At 39.7% G+C, this 18,941-nt stretch overlaps 1 protein-coding gene across 1 annotated transcript; it reads left to right on the plus strand.

Annotated features, from left to right (window-relative positions):
- Window positions 1–1,348: 1,348 nt before the first annotated feature.
- Window positions 1,349–17,620, plus strand: vegfba (vascular endothelial growth factor Ba). Its single transcript, XM_044205779.1, has 8 exons — window positions 1,349–2,482; window positions 6,706–6,757; window positions 6,857–7,053; window positions 7,167–7,240; window positions 7,350–7,385; window positions 10,887–10,970; window positions 12,529–12,747; window positions 13,424–17,620. The coding sequence occupies exons 1-8, from the start codon at window positions 2,405–2,407 to the stop codon at window positions 13,443–13,445; spliced, it is 762 nt and encodes a 253-aa protein (XP_044061714.1). The 5' UTR covers window positions 1,349–2,404; the 3' UTR covers window positions 13,446–17,620.
- The last annotated feature ends 1,321 nt before the right edge of the window (window positions 17,621–18,941 follow it).

Here is an 18,941-nt window from a genome sequence, read left to right on the forward strand (position 1 = left end):
AAACCACCTGCTGACATCAAAAGGTCAACATTTCTTACTTATTTGGGTTTTTCATATTTTAATTGATCAGTTAACTATATTTTCTATAAATTTTAGATAACACTTTATTTTGGGGTCCATTTCCTAATAACCTTTTTTTGACAGAAGACATTTTGTCACAGCAGGAAAAGCACAGGTGTAAATAATAAAATTAATGATGGCTGAATTCCATTTATCTGCTTCAGTTTCAGGGTCCCGGTGTTGTGCATGCTGACTCACTGTCACGGCTCACTGGGACACTTGAATAGAGCTGAGCCATCGTTAATGTTATTAGCTAGTTATTAGTAACAGCTGTGCTTTTCCTACTGTGACAAGTGAAAATGTCTGCTGTGAAAAAGATTGTTGTTGTTGATGTTGATTTCCAGAGGAATGTCTTGGAAATAATTTCTTAATTTAAACTGAAGTAAATAATCATTCATAATTCAGTCATTATTGGAAACTTTATTCTCCATCTATGTTGAATTGTGTTTGGATCTAGACAAATAATGACCTGCTGCTCTGACTAAAGACTCTGTCTCTCTCTGTTACACAAGAAAGTAATTTCAATTAATGAATTGAAAGTCTACCAGTTCAACTTTGTCTCCATTTTGCCTATTATCAGTTCCAAATGACATAGCCCTTTCCAGAAATCGTCCTAGGAAATGATTTAATATTAGGCGAATGTATTAGGAAATGATTAAGATGTTACTGACTCATAAAATAATGTGTCACCAAATTTCACTACCCAACATGAAGGCTTAGACACAGTCCTCTCCACACTGCCAGGAAGACAACCTTGGGGGAAAATACTGAGTCCTTTTATTGTTTTGTTTGTTTGTTTGTCTAATTTAAATATATTCATATAGGGCTGCAACTAACAATTTTTTTAGTAAATTATCGATTAATCTGCTGATCATTTTCTCAGTTAATCGTTTTGGGGTATAAATTGTCAGAAAATAGGGAAAATTACATCTTCACATTGTTTATTTTGTCCAACCGACAGCCCAAAACCAAAGATATTCAGTTTATTATCACGGAGGAATAAGAAAACAAGTTAATATTCACATTTCAGCAGTGTAGTAACCAGTGATTTTTTTTTTACCGCTTTTTCTTAAAAGATGGCTTAAATGATTAATAAATTATCAAAACTGGCAGATTAATTTTCTGTCATTCGTCTTATCGATTAATCGACCAATAGTTTCAGCTCTTTAAATACAAGAATCAGTAGCAGACTATAAGCCCTTGTAGATAGTCTAACTAAAACCCCCACATTTCCAGAAATAATACCGAGGACATGACCTCAGTGTCCTCAGTGGCAGCTACAGCTCTGCTCCCCACTTGCAAGGGGTCCCTGAAGGCCCCCTGACCCCCGCTTTGGGGCCAATAGAGACGCTGCACCTGTATCCAGTGCGCCTGTCCCGTTTGGAAAAAGTTGGCAGCGCAGTGGTTACGCTGCGTGCGTCTCAAGGGCAAAGGAAATGAGGAAACCGATAACAACAACTAATGAACACTGCTACCTTTCCATACCTTTCTCTGCCTGTCTGCGGACCGCCGGGCTCTGCTGCAGCTGTGCTGCCATGTCAGTGGAGGATGTTATTCTAGTCATATGTATAAGAGGATAAAAAAAACCGTGAAGATGCGCCTGGAGGGGAAACGTCACATTTTCAGAGGGAGCGACACTGTGGAGAGACTGTGACCGAGCCGGGGAGCGGAATATGCGACACTGCTCCTTTGCACGTCGGGCCAAAGCGTCGGATCTTTGCCGGATAAACGTCCTATAGCTGGATGATGTGATTTGTTTCAGCCGCACAGAGGATTTTATGTTCGCAACACGTTGCAGCGGGATTCTGGATGATCCTCCAGTCACGCCACCGCGGACCCCCAGACCGGTTTCATGGGATCAGGACCAATAGACTGACGGTGCCCTGAAATGCACGTAGGGAGGCATCACTCAAAGTTTAGACAAGTCTCAATGAAACGTCAGGATTTCAAGGTTATGGTGCCACGGTTAGATATTGAATTATTACTTGCGACTGGCACATTTTCTGTCTGTATGTTAAAATGAATGGATGGAGTGTTATTTTAGACAACAGCCCAGTGTCTCACTAATTCAGATAATATAACTATCATTAGAGTTTAGGTTGGGAACTGAGTCCTCTGGTATAGTTTAGGCAGTAATTTAGTCTCAAATGCAACACGATAAAGTTATTATTCCAACACCGAGGATGCCACCCCGGGTGTCCTTTCAAGGAAGGGGAGACTGGAGAATGAAAGCGGGATTTCTGCGTCTTTAATCGGACACAGAGGCGAACGAAGGACACGGCCACCTTCTTTTTTGGATCGGTCCAAAAACATTTTTTTTGCGTGCCCCTTGGACTCCTGCACAATGGGGATTATGCTTCAAGTTATTCTAGGAATGTTTCAATTCCTGCTGCTCACCAGAATACCGACGTCCCATGCCAAGGTACGTATGTATTTGACGTGAAAAGACTGCAAGAAGTGGTCAGCCTGCCACCAGCTATGAGCTTGTGCGGTTTATTTCCAGTTTATGCTGATGGTCACTTAAGTAACATCCTTTTTGAATGAATTTGGTCTGGTGGAGAACATGTGGAACTTTTAGCTTTGAGGAAGTTATCCCCTAGGTCAATGACACCTGTCACTTCAGGTCCAGTGGCAGGAGAAGGCATTATATACAACGAGTTCATACACTGTAATAAATAATTTACTAAAGCTTTGTAGATCAGTTATAAGCCATTCATGAGAACAACGTTTGGGTTGCCAGGTTGTGGAAAATCCTCCTCCAGCATAGCACTTAGTTTGTCTTTTTAGATAGCTCTTAATTCATCAGTGAGACCTCCTCCAATGGGCTGTTCGACCACTTACCTTTAGGAAAAGGGCTGCAGGACATCTGGACTCAGAAATCCATTCATAATAACATAAATAATAAAGGAATAGTTCGACATTTTGGGAACATTTTGTGTTTATTCACGTTCTTACCGGGAGTTTGATGCGAAGACACCACTCCGGTTAGCTTAGTTTAGCAGAAAGACTGGAAACAAGGGGAAACAGCTAGCCTAACAAAATCTGCCTACCAGCACCTCTAAAAATTACTAATAATAATTAACTTGTTTTATCTCGTTTTAGTCTGTACAAAAAAACTAAGTGTAAAAACGACATTTTTTTTTACCTGGGACCAGTAGCTTCCTGGAGTCTGGTTGCCTGGCAACTGGTCCAGCTAAGAAATTGTCCCACATAAACTAATCCTCATACAACGGCAAATTGTCGTTTGTACACGTAGTTTTGTGTGCAGATTAAAACAAAAACATATATAGTGTTAATTAGTTAGTAATTAGTAATTTTTTAACGGTTGGACAGAGCCAAGCTAGCTGTTTCCAGTCTTTATGCTATGCTAAGCTAAGCTAACCAGCTGGCTGTAGCTTCATGAACAGACACAGAGTGGTATAGATCTTCTCATCTAACTCTTGTTAAGAAAGCAAATAAGTGTATTTCCCAAAATGTCAAACTATTCCTTTAAGTTAATAACATCGACCAACAGTCATTTGAGGGGTCGTCCTGATGAACTAAGGAGCTAGCTAAAAAGACAAAGCAGTGTCATGCTGGAGTTTTTTAGAGCCTAAGGGGAAGTCTTCAGTTTGCTTGTTATGTCTGACCAACAATCTTAAACCCAAAGATATTCATTTAGCAGTGATAAAAACAGAGAAAAGCTGCAAATCCTCACATTGGAGAAGCTGAAAATGGAGAATGATTGATATTTTTGCTTGATAAATTACTTGAATGATTATTTGATTTTCAAAATTGTTGGCAGTGAATTGACTAATAGATTAATGGACTAATCATCTCAGCCATGAAAAATACTGCCTCATTAGAAAGTGGTGACGTTAATTCTTTATGGACTTCTTTTGACTTGTGTAATTTAAAAATTGGGTTACTATAGTTATCATTGATAAGAAATGTTCAGTGATTGTGGTGACGTGGTCCTCCATGTGACATATGGGCTCATTTTCCAACACACACACACAGCGGCAGGCACACAGACATGGAGAGACCTGCATGTGCTGGCTTTTTATTTATGTCTGGAGACTTTAATCAGGAACATGCAGTGCTCTGCAGTGCTGTGGGATCCAGCCCTGACTTTGTGCTGCTGTATACTGTATATTTTAGTGATGTATCGTCTTAGACACTACATGGCACACAGCAGTGTGCACCAAAAAGCCTCCTCACCTGCTCACAGCCGCCGTCTCTCACGCGAGACTCTCTGCTTTCATGCCATCTGCTTTTCTGACAGTTTATTTGAAAAAGGGGTCATCCTTGTCCTCCTGTAGTGGAGGCCCATCTGTACAGTGTTGCTCTGGAAGACAGACAGCAATACCAGTGCAGATGGCACTGGGCTGGCACTGGGGAGTGAGTGAGTGTGTGTGTGTGTGTGTGTGTGTGTGTGTGTGTGTGTGTGTGTGTGTGTGTGTGTGTGTGTGTGTGTGTGTCAGAAGGAGGTAATCTTATCCTCGTCTCAAAGGCTGATACAGAAAAGACACACTTATTTAGGCTCACATCCTACCAGTCACAAAATGGCCTCAGTCCCAGCTTAACTCAATCAATGTGGGCCTAACCATTGTGTGTGTGTGTGTGTGTGGGTGTGGGTGGGTGGGTGGTTAGAAGTGGGGGGAGCAGTTAAAGGGGGCAACTGGACAAAGTCTACATTCCCTTACAAGTGGCCTTGGTCTTCACACACACATAGGTCCAATAACGGCAGTGTGTGTGTTAGAGAGCTATAAAATTCAGTTTCTCTTTCTGTGTGTTCTTTCAGTAGTGGAAGAAGTATTCACATCCTTTACTCAGGTAAAATTACCAATACAACAATGTAAAAATACTCCATTACAAGTAAAAGTATTCAAAATCTTACTTAAGTAAAACAAAGTGCAAGTATTATTATTAAAGTCTCAAAAGTAAAATGTCCCCTGTGACTGATATATTATTATATATGACATTATTAGATTAATACTTTGTATACAGTTAGCTTAGTTCAGTGATTCCCAACCTAGGGCTCAGGCTCCTCCAAAGGGTCACAAGATAAAGCTGAGGGGTCGTGAGATTATTAATGAGAGAGGGAAGAACAAAAAACAAAGTTCTGCTACACAAATCTGTTTTCATTTTTTGGACTTTTCTCAAATCTTTGCTGTTATTTTTTGAAACATTATATAACTTTGCCTTTCTGGGCTTGAAGCAGTTATTTAGTGAAACCATCTGAGAAGTTTATAGGGTAATTGTCTCTTTGGTAGAACTGCTAACAACTCAGACATCTGAATCAGGACAAGATGCCCCAACTACACACTGCTTTATTGGTAAGAGGGCACAAGCCAAACAGGTTTGGAACCACTGGTTTAATGTTTGATACAAACACACAGCATTTTATAATCTTATTATATGTTTTTGAATGTAAAATCTTAATGTGCAAAGTAACTATTGCTGTAAAATAAATGTAGTGGAGTAAAAAGTACAATATTTGCCTCAGAGATGTTGTGGAGTGGAAGTATAAGTAGCAGAAAATGGAACGACTCAAGTAAAGTACAATCACCTCAGTCTTTGAGAAAATGTACTTCCTACCACTGGTGTTTCTCCCTCCCAGAGGTGACTATAGGAAACTGTATGTGAGAGTAAAACTGCATATGGGCAACATGAGGCGACATAAACAGAAATATTGGATTGATATTACTGTCAGAACAAAATAGTGCAGTCTCCCTTCAGCTCATTTTATAAAATAGTAATAGGTGTCTTGCTCGTCAACTCCCACACTACCCCGCTACACACTGACTATAAGAGTTCATTGTTGAGAAATTGAGTGGCAGATACTCTCACTATATACCACTGTGGGGCTACCAAGTGTTTCAAACGCCATAATCATGTGATAGACTTGAGGGCAAAGGTAGCAGGTACAGCTCGTTCAAAAATCCAGCAGCTCCCTCCCTCAGACAGTCATGGAGATGATTATATTGTTGGATTTTGATTGTGAACATAGACATTTTACAGTTGTATGCTCAAATGGACCAATGGACCCCAACATTTCATAATAGAGCCTAAAATGAGGCATGTTTGATTTAGTTGTCATATTACAGTAGGTCTGCTCTTATCATAGTTTTCACTTTCTTCCTGTCATTTACCTCATGCATTACTGAGCTTTTCATGTTCAGATGCCAGGTGTGAAATATTGTGGTGTTCATTAACAGGAAGTACTTTGATCTGCGGATATTCACCAGCAGCCTTTTACAACAATGTCAAACAGGAGGATGCAGGCAGTAGCTCAATAGTTAGTTCAGAAAAAAATCTTGATTATTGATCAATAACAGCACTTTTGCACTGTTGAACAGATTCATAGTATAAATCATGGGAATCAGCATCAAACACATTGAGGATATATGAGGATATCTTAGGGATAGAAAATTATTGTTTCTCTTTGATGATGACCTACCAAAGTACTAATTTACCCACCTTTTGACTACTATACCCACATGTTTGTGTCAAGTTTTTGCTAAACTGAAGTTAAACCTGGTCATGACTCTAAAGTGCAATGGTGAATGCTATCTAACAGGTCAACTTGACCAGAAAACCCTAAAATTATTTAAACGGTGCTTTTCACATGAACCTTATCATTACTTTTATTTTTCCCTCCAGCTTGCACACTGGCGGCCAGCAGACTCCCCAAAATCCAGGGAAGGTCGAGAAGGTACGCTCCCTGTTTCTGCAAAGAATCCTGCACTACATCACGGAGCTGATAAAAAAAAAAATCACGACTGTACTGATTTTGTCTGTGTCTCTCCACCAGTGCGGCGGTGGTTGGAGGTTTATTCGCGTAGTGGCTGTGAGCCTCGGGACACTCTCGTGGAGGTTTGGCGTGAGTTGCCTGGGGAGACGCACCATCTCTTTGTCCCGTCCTGCGTGTCAGTGAGACGATGCGGTGGCTGCTGTGCTGACGAGGCCCTGGAGTGTGTTCCCTCGCTCACACACACACTCACCATGGAGGTATGGGCACAGATGCACACTAAATCCCCACCTGCTTCAGTGTTGAACAGCAGATGATTAATGTTGGAAACAGTGAGAGGATGTCCGTTGATTTTTTTCTGATCTGTGTGCAGCTGATGAGAACCTCCTTCATGAAACATGAACTCATTGAGCTGCCCTTCGTCGAGCACAGCCAGTGTGAGTGCAGGTAATAAAACACACTGCCAATGTCTATGCTCAGCGATGCACGGTATACCTGTTGTTTATTGACCTCACTGCACCTTTACACTGACACCGTCTGCTTTATCTGTGTGCAGATTAAAAGAACAATTCCAGCCAGCGCCTTCTACAAGGTAACTTCTTTCTCCTTCCAACTCTTCTCTTGTTACCATTCTCTCTTTCTTTCTGGATTTTAATCTCTCCTTGTCTGTTCATGTTTAATTGTGTGTGAGTGAGCTGTTGTTGTGAAATCTCATGCTCCAACACTTTATTAAACCCTGTCTGTGACGCTGTGTCCACTAATGATGCTCTTATAATTCTGCTGATGATGTTATTGATGAGGAGGAGGTAGTCAGAGGAGTGATTCAGTCAAAAACTGTTCTGATGAAGCCCAAGTAGCCATAAGTGGCTTAATGGTGTTGAAAAGAGTTTTCACCTATCAGCTACTTGTTATCATATTCAATTTCCAAGGCCACGTGCTTTAATTAACATTTTGTCATTTGGGTTGATTTGACCATTTTGAAAACTCTTCCTCGCTGCAAAAGTCACCAAACACCTCACCTTTTAAATGCAATAAATTGCCAAATTCACATCATCAATGTCATGTCAATCCATGAAACATGTCAGTGTTTTTTTTCCAGGTTTAATTATGATTAAACATAGTGAAGAATCAACGCGCTCACCCTTGTTTGACTGCTGCATTTAAACAGCAAAAGCAGCAATGCCTGAAAACTAGTAGGACACTGATTACAATTAAGCTGTTAAAACAATGCTTTTCTGCAGCCTCACAACAACAACAAAAACTTGTTTGCCTTTATTAGATAGTTAAACATGGCAGGAAACATGAAGAGGTAATGCGGTAAAGGTGGAATCAAACCAGGCACATTGTGGTTACATGGTATGAGTCTTAGAGAGCTGGCTCACCAGGATAACTCACCATAATTCAAACAGATTCAAGGTGACAAATTGTGATGGTTTGTCTATATCAAGGCAAGCTAGTTTCTGCAAGTTGATTTTAGAGCTTCAGATTTGTAGTCAGCTGACTAAAACATGATAGAAAACTGTTAGGGTTCATTAAAATTTCTGACTTAAGGTCAACTTATACATGTTAAAAGTAAATAAACCTTCCTTCAGGTGGTAGACACTGTGCTGTTCAGGTTTTGTTGAGTGTCAGCTGGGACTGACAGCTGTACACTGAGAAAGGAACATTTCTGTTGGATCCCTGATGTTTGCTTGTGTACTTCATACTGGCAGGTCCAACCACACAATCATATGATTGCATCTTTAATGTTTATGTCCCCATGCTTCCTGTTAGGATGTGGACCTAAATAACAGATTCCAATGTATGTGTGTGTATACAGTTTTTCCCTGTTCAGGTTTCATGCATCTATATGTGTTTGGTTTTGCTACATGTATTTATTTACATGTAGCGTTTTCACGTTTCTCTACATGTATTTGCGCATGTGCACATTATGTATGTGTTATTATAAATTTGTGTGAAAGTTTTCTTGTGTGTGTGAATATTCGTTTCTGTGTGTTTATGTGTGTGTTTGCCCCTAAATCAGTTAGCATCTGTGTGACTCTCTCCCAGCATCCTCTGGGACGGCCCGCATCCTGTTGTCACCATAGTGATGATTTTTATCTCCCCTGCCATGTGCTCTCTCACAGACTGACGGAGCAGAGTCACGCATCCATGGTAGTAAATTTGAGCTCCAAAGACAACAACAGCAGCAGACCCTGTTTATAATGTCAGCTGGTACACAATGTCCCCATAATTTGATAAAGTTTAATATAGTTTGCAGCAGATGGAATTAGAACAAACAGACATGGACGTTAAATCTGGAAAGCCAAAAACCAAAGCTGTGGGCAGATGCACTTTGCTGTTGAGGGCAGTAAAACAGATTGTGCTCAATAGAGGCTGGGCAGGAGGATAGGGATCAGCAAACTGGAGTGGACAGAGCTTGGTAAACTACAGGCAATGTGGACATGGCCCCAAAATGGAAAGCTAATAAGCATAATGTTTCCAGATCAGTGACATTTTGTCCATCTTTTTGGGGAGTGTCTCTCTCTCTCTCTCTCTCTCTCTCCTGATAGCCTGGTCTGATGTCATTGTTTTTCCTTCTTTGTTGATTTTTATTGTCAGGGAATGTGTAATTTACGATTATTGGAGCCTTATGGTCAGTGATCTGTCCTAAACGGTGGTGAAAGAAGTATTCAAATCTTTTATTTGAGTAAAAGTAGCAATGCTACTCTGGAAAAATACTCCATTACAAGTAAAAGTCCTTCATTCAAAACTGCACGTCAATATCAGCAAAATTGACTTAAAGTATAAAATGAGTTGTCATTATGCAGCAGAATGGCCCCTCCCAGACTTATATTGTTATATATTATTCCACTGGATCATTTTTGCTGGTGCATTAACATGTAAGCAGCATTTTAATGTTGTAGTTGGTCACGGTGAAGCTGATTCTAGCTATTTTATATACTGTTTGGTGGTTTGATTTACTATGAAACAATCCATCGTATTTAATGTGCTCATCATAGGTTTTGAAAGTATTTTTCTGCAAAATAACTTCAAACTCAAGCTGTCAGATAAATGTAGTGGAGTAGAAGTAAAGTAGCATAAAACTAAAACACTCAAGTAAAGTACCTCAGAAGTGTACTTCAGTACAGTACATGAGTAAATGTAGTTAATTTCCACCACTGGTCCTACAACCTTTAGAATGTACATACTGATATTAAAAGCATTCAATTATCCTTAATTAGTGAATTTTCTCATAAACTTCTGTCTCTGATATTTGAAATGACGATCTCCCTAATGTTGTTATTAATATTAAGTATATATATATATATACGTGTGTGAAAGATATTAAAAACTCACTGTTGAGTAGTTACAACAGAACCTATGTTACTATATGATATGACAAATGAAAAATAATGCAAAGTTGGATAAAGTTGCAAAATAAAATACTGATAACAGACAAATATCATAAGTTACTTTAGGAATATTTAAAATATATATATATATATAGATGTTAGAAATTATATAATATGATACGATATTCACGAGAATGTACGTATGAACTCTGACTCTATTGTGAGCTTCCTGTTTTGAAAAGGAGATTTATCATGGTTTTTTAAGGCCTGAATGTTTTTATAAGGGCACGCTATGCGTTTTGTGAAACATTTGTGAACATTTTGAGATAAAATATATTGGGACTTGAGCTGAGTATTGTTAGACATTTGATACGAAACCTGATATAAACCTGTTTTTCTACAAAACCCTTTTATTGTTGGAAAAAAGAAGCCAAACTTCTCAAATGTTAAAAGCAGCCATACAAGAACTTTGCCTGAATAAAATACAGACTAAAATTGGCAAAATTATGATTTTAGTCAGAAACTGTCTGATCAAAGAATAAAGAAATACAAATCTTACAAACATTCGACTGGGACATGAAGCATACTGGGTTCATCTAAGGATACATTCAATTTATTCACTCGGGAGGTGCAGGGATACTGATTTTAGTTTGGTTGGTTGCTGCATACTAATTACATTTTCTAATTCCAACAGGTGTCAAGAAATATTACAATTTGTTGATTTAAAGTGTGTAACATTTTGTGTCTGATAATCCCAGGCCCTATCTGAAGCCAACAAGAAAAGACAAGAATAAGGAGAGGGGAAAGTCCAGACAGAGGACAACTGGAGCCTCCAGAGCTGCGTATGTTGATTATTCAGTACACTCATTTCATTTTTTAACTCAGTTACAAGCCTGAATTTGACGTTTTTGTTATGTTAGTCAGTATTTTTCAGATACTGTCAGCGTCAGTGTGAATGTTTGGATTAGAAACAAAAACTAGGTTATCTGATCTACATTATTACTGAAGGACAATTTGTTTTACAGCCACAGGAGTCAAGGTCTCACACATTCACACACTCACATCTGGGACTCACCTCTGTGTAATAATAAACACATAAGCTAGTAACCAGTAAGCTTTACAATAAAAATGCAGTATATAGCAACTATTAATTCATATGTAATATTTACTGTGATCAGTTATATTACATTTATTTATTATATAATTCACGACTCGGGCTGTTAAGAAGGTCAGTTAGAAACATTCAAGGACAAAAACAACATTTTGAAACTATTAACCTGTTACACTCTGATCTGAGAGGATCAGGAGAGTTTAAGGTGTGTGTGTGTGTGTGTGTGTGTCTTTCTGCTACACGCACCATGATTCAGTCCTGAGCAGCGAAGGATGAAAGAGTTAGCATTCTTTTTCCTGACAACTCCACTTTGCTGTCAGTCATATCCGGCCTCTGGGAGCCAGAGGTTGCTCGAATTGGGTGTGATGTCCCTCAGCACCCATCCATCACTCAGAACAGGCTTTATTCAGACTCTGGCAGGGGTGAAATCTGTGTAATTTGCTCACAAATGCCACCCCGTCTGTCCATGCCAGCGGCAGGCGTGGTCATCGGGATCTGAACAAAGATGGCCCCTCTCTGCCTCATTAAATAACTTCATTAAAGCCGCCAGCCTCCCGGGAAGACAGAGGCAGAACCAGCTCCGGTTAATGGACCAACTGACGCAGGCAACTTTCTCAGACTCTAAAAGTACAGAGCGCCTAGACGAGAAACTGAAAGCCTCATAGGCAACTGAGTGACTATAGCCATGGTAACGGACAGAAAGACGGACCGACAGAAAGAGCAGAAAGTTTGTCAGCAGCTAAGGAAACAGTATCCCACATTAGTCACACATCTCCCACACACTGCATTGTGTGGGTCTGTTTCAGACTGGCACTGTGCATGTTTAAACAAGCCTTGCATTTCATTTTTGGATGGATTGTCATGAAATTTGATTCAAACATTCATGTCCCCCAAAAACTTTGGTGATGCCTTAACTTATTATCTAGCTCTAGCATCAAGTCACATTTTTTATTTGTCCAATACTTGTGTCTATGACCAAATATCTGCAAAACTAATGACCTTCTCATCAGCCTCAGCTGCATTTTGTGTTTAGTGCTAATTAGCAAATGTTAGCATGCTAACACACTAAAAACCAAGATGGTGAAAATGGTGAACATTATACCAGCTAAACACGTTAGCATTGTCATTGTGAGCATGTTAGCATACTGATGTTAGCATTTAGCTCAAAGCACAGCTGTGCCTAAGTGCAGCCTCATAGAGCCGCTAGCATGAAGGTAGACTATTGTTAAACCATGAATGAATTAATTCTGCGGCTAACCACCCTGTTCTTACACCCCTCTTCCATCCAGAATCCATGCTCCCCCAACTCTTCCTCCCCCATCGTCTCCTCCTCCATCAACTCCACCCACCAGCTTCTCTCCCTCTCCATCTCCATCTCTGAGGCCTCGTTGCCACCCCTGCAGAGGAAGGAAGTGGGTTCTGGACGCAACGTCTTGTCAGTGTCGCTGCACCATCAGAGCTGAGAGCTGCATCCGGAAAGACCGGAGGCTCGACCCTCACCGCTGCAGGTCCGTCCACACACAACCAAAACATTTTAATCCGTTGCTTGAAAGAATTCTGTTTATTGATTTTTGAACAAACCAATATGTAACTAGAACACAACAATAGAAACACAATTGAATAACTTTAGAATCTAAATCAGGATACATTTTAGCAAGTATAAATGCAATCAATGAAGCACCTGGAGCTGCCTGATACAAATTGAAGCTGTATGTTCATGCTCCAGAGCATCTTCCTATTGCTCCTCTGTTATAGTCAAACCAAAATCCATTTCTTATGCAGATTTTAAAATATCTAATTAGAGATTCTGCAAGTTGAACAGCTGATCAGTTGCTTGAACTTTTGAAGCAGTGAGAAACATTTGCTGGGAGTGGCTGCAACTCTAATGAGGTAGAGCGGGTTGAATATTAATTGTAGGGTCGGCGCTTCAATTCCACATGTCGAAGTGTCCTTGAGCAAGACACTGAACCCCAGATTGCTCCCAATGTAGGTCTATTTGATGGAAAAAATGTAAGTCATTTTGGACAAGAGCGCCTGCCAAGAAAAAGTACATGTTCAAGCTCATTTCATCAGCAGACTAATTTAGTGCACATTTGTAGAATCCATCATACATGTGAGAATCAGGCCTGTATCTAACAACATTTCACTCTAAAAGCTTTCTCTCTTTATTGTTTATTGTTCCAGGTGTGATGCCATGAGGACCTGATGTGTCCACCCACTTTCTTTTCACCTCCGTCTTTCCACCAACCCCTGTTCATCGCCCACTCTCAGCATCAGTGCCATGGAGCATACAGACGCTTGGACATCCAGTACCTCAGACTGAAGGAAATATTAGTGGAAGCACACACAAGAACCTGTAGTAGCGCTCTAGTTTAGCAAGTGCAGCATTACAGCCTGAATATAGATCTACGTGTGTGTGTGTGTGTGTGTGTGTGTGTGTGTGTGCAGCCAAACATCTTACCACCTCCTCGCTTCTTTCTGTGGCAAAGTCCACATGTACATGCGTATACAGACATGTAGAGTCACAATACACATCCCATGAGTGGAGGGATGAAGTGGCAGCATAATGGCGACTTTGAGAGATACGTGGAAGTGCATTTCAGACAAAATATTTCTTGGTGGACACAATCACAACGTGCTCCTCGGTTTGGAGGTTGGACTACGAGAAGTTATTTTGGTCTGCAGTTGAAGTTATAAATACAAGAGAACAGTGGAAGCACGAATGATCATACTAAATAAGAACAATGGATATGAAGTGGATCGGTCTTACGTAGGTTTCCTACGTAATGACGCTTCAGTGGAAGTTGTGATTGTTGTTCGCAGGCAAACTACACAGATTTCCGGGGTTAATTCAAGGCTGATTTTTGTGCGGAAGATTTGAAAAACAACAGATTATAGATGGACACATCCCCACTCAGACGTACCAGAAGGACAATAGACATGCACTGAACTGGTTCCCCAGTGTGCGTGGACCTATAGCTGAGCTGAATGCTGGAATGGAGTGTATCTGTGTGGTCTCCCCACTGAAAGACCCAGATGGGATATCCCTGCAGCCGTTCTCTCTCATTCAAAGCGTATGACCACAGGCTGGCTCTCCAAGCCGCTTTCCGGCATTTGTTTAATTTGGGCCTTTTGTCTCCATCTTTCCTCGGCTCCTCGATTGAAAGCAGCCGCTTTGCCTCTCTTTGTCTCTTTGCCTCTCTTTTAGGCAGTGAGGAGAATGACAATAATGAGGCCTGGCGGCTGTCCACTGCTTCACACACAAACATTCACACTTATAATACCAGGAACACAGACGACACTGCAAATGCAGACACACACAATTTCACTCACTCTGTGCTATAGCAGGCACACATACATGCATATTTACATACACATGCGATGTGAAATGAATGCAGGTAGCCATAAGCTTTCGTTTGTGCCACACCAAGTGTGCAAATATGTCAGTTGTTTAGATTTGCAATTTACTGCAAAGTCTTCATTTAATATTTTATTATATGCCTCTGTTTTATATTTTATTATAATTCTGTCAAGTTGATTGAAAAGATATTCTATATTGCAGAATGTGTTTTTGTTTTGTTTCTGTTCTTTAATCCGTCTGCATAAAGAGTCACGCTGGGTGGCCGGTTAAATACACACTCAGCATCTAAGCCGATACCCAAATGTATTGAATTTAAACAGAGACGGCTCACATGGGCCACAAATGGGAGACTATATATAATGTGTAATTCAAACAGTCAGTGGGGCAGTGTTGTCCGCAGCACACAGAGACCAAGCAAATAACAAGCATGGCTTTTTTGGTTGCATGTTAGAGCCGGGATGGAAAGAGTATTATTCATTTGGAACATAACTTGTTTATATTCTGGCTGAATCTCACGGTTTAACTCCGTGTTAGTTCACGACTGCTTTGCTGCTGGGTGGGAACAGGGATTTGAACTGTGACTGTTTCAGAAAGGACGAGGTCTCGAGCTGCTTGTCAGTCAGCGTGACGTGCTAAAGCCAGAGCTTAGAGGACCCATAATGGCAGGTCATGGAGTTTAAACCCATTTTTGACACTCATTCAGACCCTTTGTTCTGTGCTAAATTTTACTGAGAACATTTTACAAGAGACGTCTGAGCTCCATGACAAACAGTAGCTTTGAAACTCCATGATTCATGCCCGTACTTTCCCCCCAGGATTCATAAGATCCTGCTGATTGAAACAGCAAGCAGTCCAGAGTCTGAATAATTTGTGTGTCTTAAGCAAAATAACTTTATTTCAGTGACTGGTGTGATAAGCTCTGTATTTATACTCTCCTGAGGTGAGATTATTTTTTCCACGCTCAAGTCCATTATTCAGTGTTTGTTATTACTGTCAATCAATGCTTCAATCACTACCTCTATATCATAACATATTAATGACCAAGTATTAGAATATTGTTGTTACTTTCTCTGTGTTATTTCAGACCTCTTTTTAAGATAATGATGTTTTTATTTACATTTAGCAATAAGCATAGTCTCCAGTGTAGAGATGTGGAGCTGCAGCAGATCTGTAGTGATCATCACTGGTTTAGAGGAACCTATAGGAGTTTTCTGTGTGCGTCTTGGTAATCTGAAGGGAAGCATTTTTCATATGAGGAGAAATGAACTGGTACTCTGAGTGCAGACCAGACACTGTGTGATAATGTGGAACAGGAGATGGTTTCCCAAAGCGTTTGTAGCCTCCAACTACTGGTTAATGGTAAATACACATATTAGCTTTCCTGCTGAGAGTTAAATGAAAAGATTGATACCGCTCTCGTGTCTGTACAGTAGATATGAAGCTGGATCCAGCACTCAGTTATCTTAGCTTAGCATAAAGACTGGAAACAGTTAGCATGGCTCTGTCCGAAAGCTTAAAAAAAATCCATGTAGCAGCACCTCTAAAACTCACCAGTTAACATGTTAATTTCTTTTGTTTAATCTGTATAAAAAACAAAATGTGAAAATGACAAGTTGTGGGTTTATAGGGGGTCATGTGCTGAACTATTTGCAACCAGCAGAGACTCCAGGAAGTCACTGCTCCCAGCCAAGATGTAGTCCAGCACATGACCCCCATGTGAAAGGAGAATTGTCGTTTTTATACTTTGGTTTTTATACAGATTTAACAAGCGAAATATAACATATTAATTAGTGAGCTTTAGAGGTGCTGGTAGGCAGATTTTGTTACTTTTGGACAGAGCCAGGCTAGCTGTTTCCCCTTGTTTCCAGTCTTTATGCTAAGCTAAGCTAACCAGCTGCTGGTCTAGCGAGGGTATTTACTGGACAGACATGAGAGTGGTATCAATCTTCTCATCTAACTCTCAGCACGAAAACAATTTCCCAAATATTTAAACAATTCTTTTAAGTCTTTCTTACTCACTTGCAGCTATTTCTGCTCATGCATTTCTAATTTTTTTCTATTTGTTTTCCAATTTTCCAGCCTTTATTTCTTGATAATGTTGCATTTTATGAACCATCACACTAATGTTTTGGGAAACCTAAGAGTCCCTGAATCTCAGTACAGATTGTACTTGTGTTTGAGATTGCAAAGCACATACTGTACATTAGTCCACTGGAAAAAAATAACTTCTATTGAAGGCAGAACTGAAGGAGCAAATGGACCGAAAAGCTCCACTCATGCAGACATGTACCACATATCAAAGACATTCCACCTAAAAGAGTTGTGGTGCTGAGATAACTTTTTGAGGGCTTTTTGAGGGTTACTTGCTGTGATGAAATTTTCTTATTTTAAAGTACTAATTCTGAACAATAAAATCAACAACAGTGAAATCCATCAGAAAGCAGTAGTATCCCATCATTTCAACACCACAACCTCTTTAAGATATACAGCTTGGACATATTAATATCCTATTCAAATGTCCTGATCCTGTGTCAGTATCAAACATCAGTGTGCTCTGTATCTGCACAGTCTACATTGTACTGTAAAGGTAGCCCTGTTCTAGCCTCCAGTGTCTTAGCCTATAGAGACCCCTTACTAAACTATATAACATTTTATAATCTCTAATATCCAGCCATGACCTTGTGTATGACGTAGTGCATACTTTAGAGATGTATTTGTAACTTCATTCTAGCTGTACTTTGCGTTGAATCTCTTCTCTGCAAATACAATGTACTACTGTAGCCTATGTATAAAGAAAAAACCTACACTTTTTTTTGCTGCTACACCATTTGTGCCCTACTATGATGTCTTTGTAGAAAACAATACAGTTTTATGTTGTATTAGTATATAAATGGCAATTAATCGATTCCATGTCCACATAAAAGTGTATACTGCATCATCAAATATATTGAAAATGATACCAGGATACAACCGTGATGTTACAGATGTTATTAAAGGAAATGTCTTATTTTTCGTATAAACCTCTCGTTTTCTTCCTGTCACTGTTTATCCACACTGCTGTCCCCATCTAATGTCCCTCTGATTGACCTCATCTCCCCCATCTCTTTGTTTTAATCTCTCATTTGACGGTAATGAAAGGTAAACAGCCACATTTGATTACAGTGACACCCTGGGAGTTGGGTACAGAGAAAGAGTGTGTGTGTGATGTGAGGTGGTGTTATGAGACATAATATTGTTCCCACTCCTCCTCTCATTTGTACTGCTGAGTCAGAAGCTGGTCGAGTACAAAAGTGTGCAGCCCCACACTGTGTGACAGAAAACTACTAAGTTAATTTACTCAAGCACAGTTATGAGGTACTTGTACTTTACTTTATTACCATTTTATGCTACTTTATACTTCTAGTCCACTACATTTCAGAAGCAAATGTTGAACTTTTTATTTATTTGAGAGCTGTTACTTTGCAAAATTAAGATTTTACATACAAAACATATGACCAGTTCAACTTAAGCTTTACTTTAACTTTAAATTTGTCTTTCAGCCCAGTGAATCCTAGGCACACGATACATAAAACATAATAAAATACATAAAACATGTAGTAAAACTATGTAAAACAAATGCTAAAACCCTGCTCACATAAAACAATGTACGTCAAGTGACAGCATTATATAAAACCTGAAGTACGTCCAGCCATTATCATCCAAACCGATCATCAGTGGTTAAAACTACTCTCATCACTCACAAATGAAATATAATGCCTTACTATAATTAAACTACCCAACAGTGTGTAAAATAGTTCAAATTGGCTCCACCTCGACTAGCTACAACAAAAGCTGTTAATAGGTAATTGCATCAGTAATAATACAGTAATATAATATATAATGATTTAGCACTTGCAGGGGTCACTCTGCTGCATCATGATTATTGCTTTTACCTGAGTAATTTACTGGTGATGGAATATTTTTACATCATGGTATTACTTCTTTTACTTAAAGCGAGAATGTGTCATTTTTAAAAAGACGAAATAACCCATTCGTCCTTTTACAAATGACAAGTTGAATTCATAAGCAATAAAAGGCACCCTTGCTCAGTTCAATACACTCTGTGGTTTTGCTGCTACAGCCTTACTCGGTCTGGTATGACCAGCAGCCTATGGTGCTAATGTTATCAAACTTTAGATCTAGACCCTTCTCTACTTCGCTACTGTTCCTATGTGTTTCAGCAGTTGCCCCAAATTGTCGATTGTGTTGTGCTGTTCAACAAAAGCCACAGTGTAGTTTGTGTTTTTGCAGGTATGTGTGTATCAGAGAGCCTGGGAGAGGAGATACTGTCTGTGTATTCTG

The sequence above is a fragment of the Siniperca chuatsi genome, linkage group LG8 (genome assembly GCF_020085105.1).
Source record: "Siniperca chuatsi isolate FFG_IHB_CAS linkage group LG8, ASM2008510v1, whole genome shotgun sequence".
Lineage (NCBI taxonomy): Eukaryota > Metazoa > Chordata > Actinopteri > Centrarchiformes > Sinipercidae > Siniperca > Siniperca chuatsi.

Bases quoted from the DNA above. Each gene is read 5' to 3' on its own strand.
- vegfba (XM_044205779.1), top strand. From the start codon at position 2,405: ATGGGGATTATGCTTCAAGTTATTCTAGGAATGTTTCAATTCCTGCTG. The intron at 6,758-6,856 runs GTACGCTCCCTG...TCTCTCCACCAG, and splicing joins ATCCAGGGAAGGTCGAGAAG to TGCGGCGGTGGTTGGAGGTT. The intron at 7,054-7,166 runs GTATGGGCACAG...ATCTGTGTGCAG, and splicing joins CACACACACTCACCATGGAG to CTGATGAGAACCTCCTTCAT.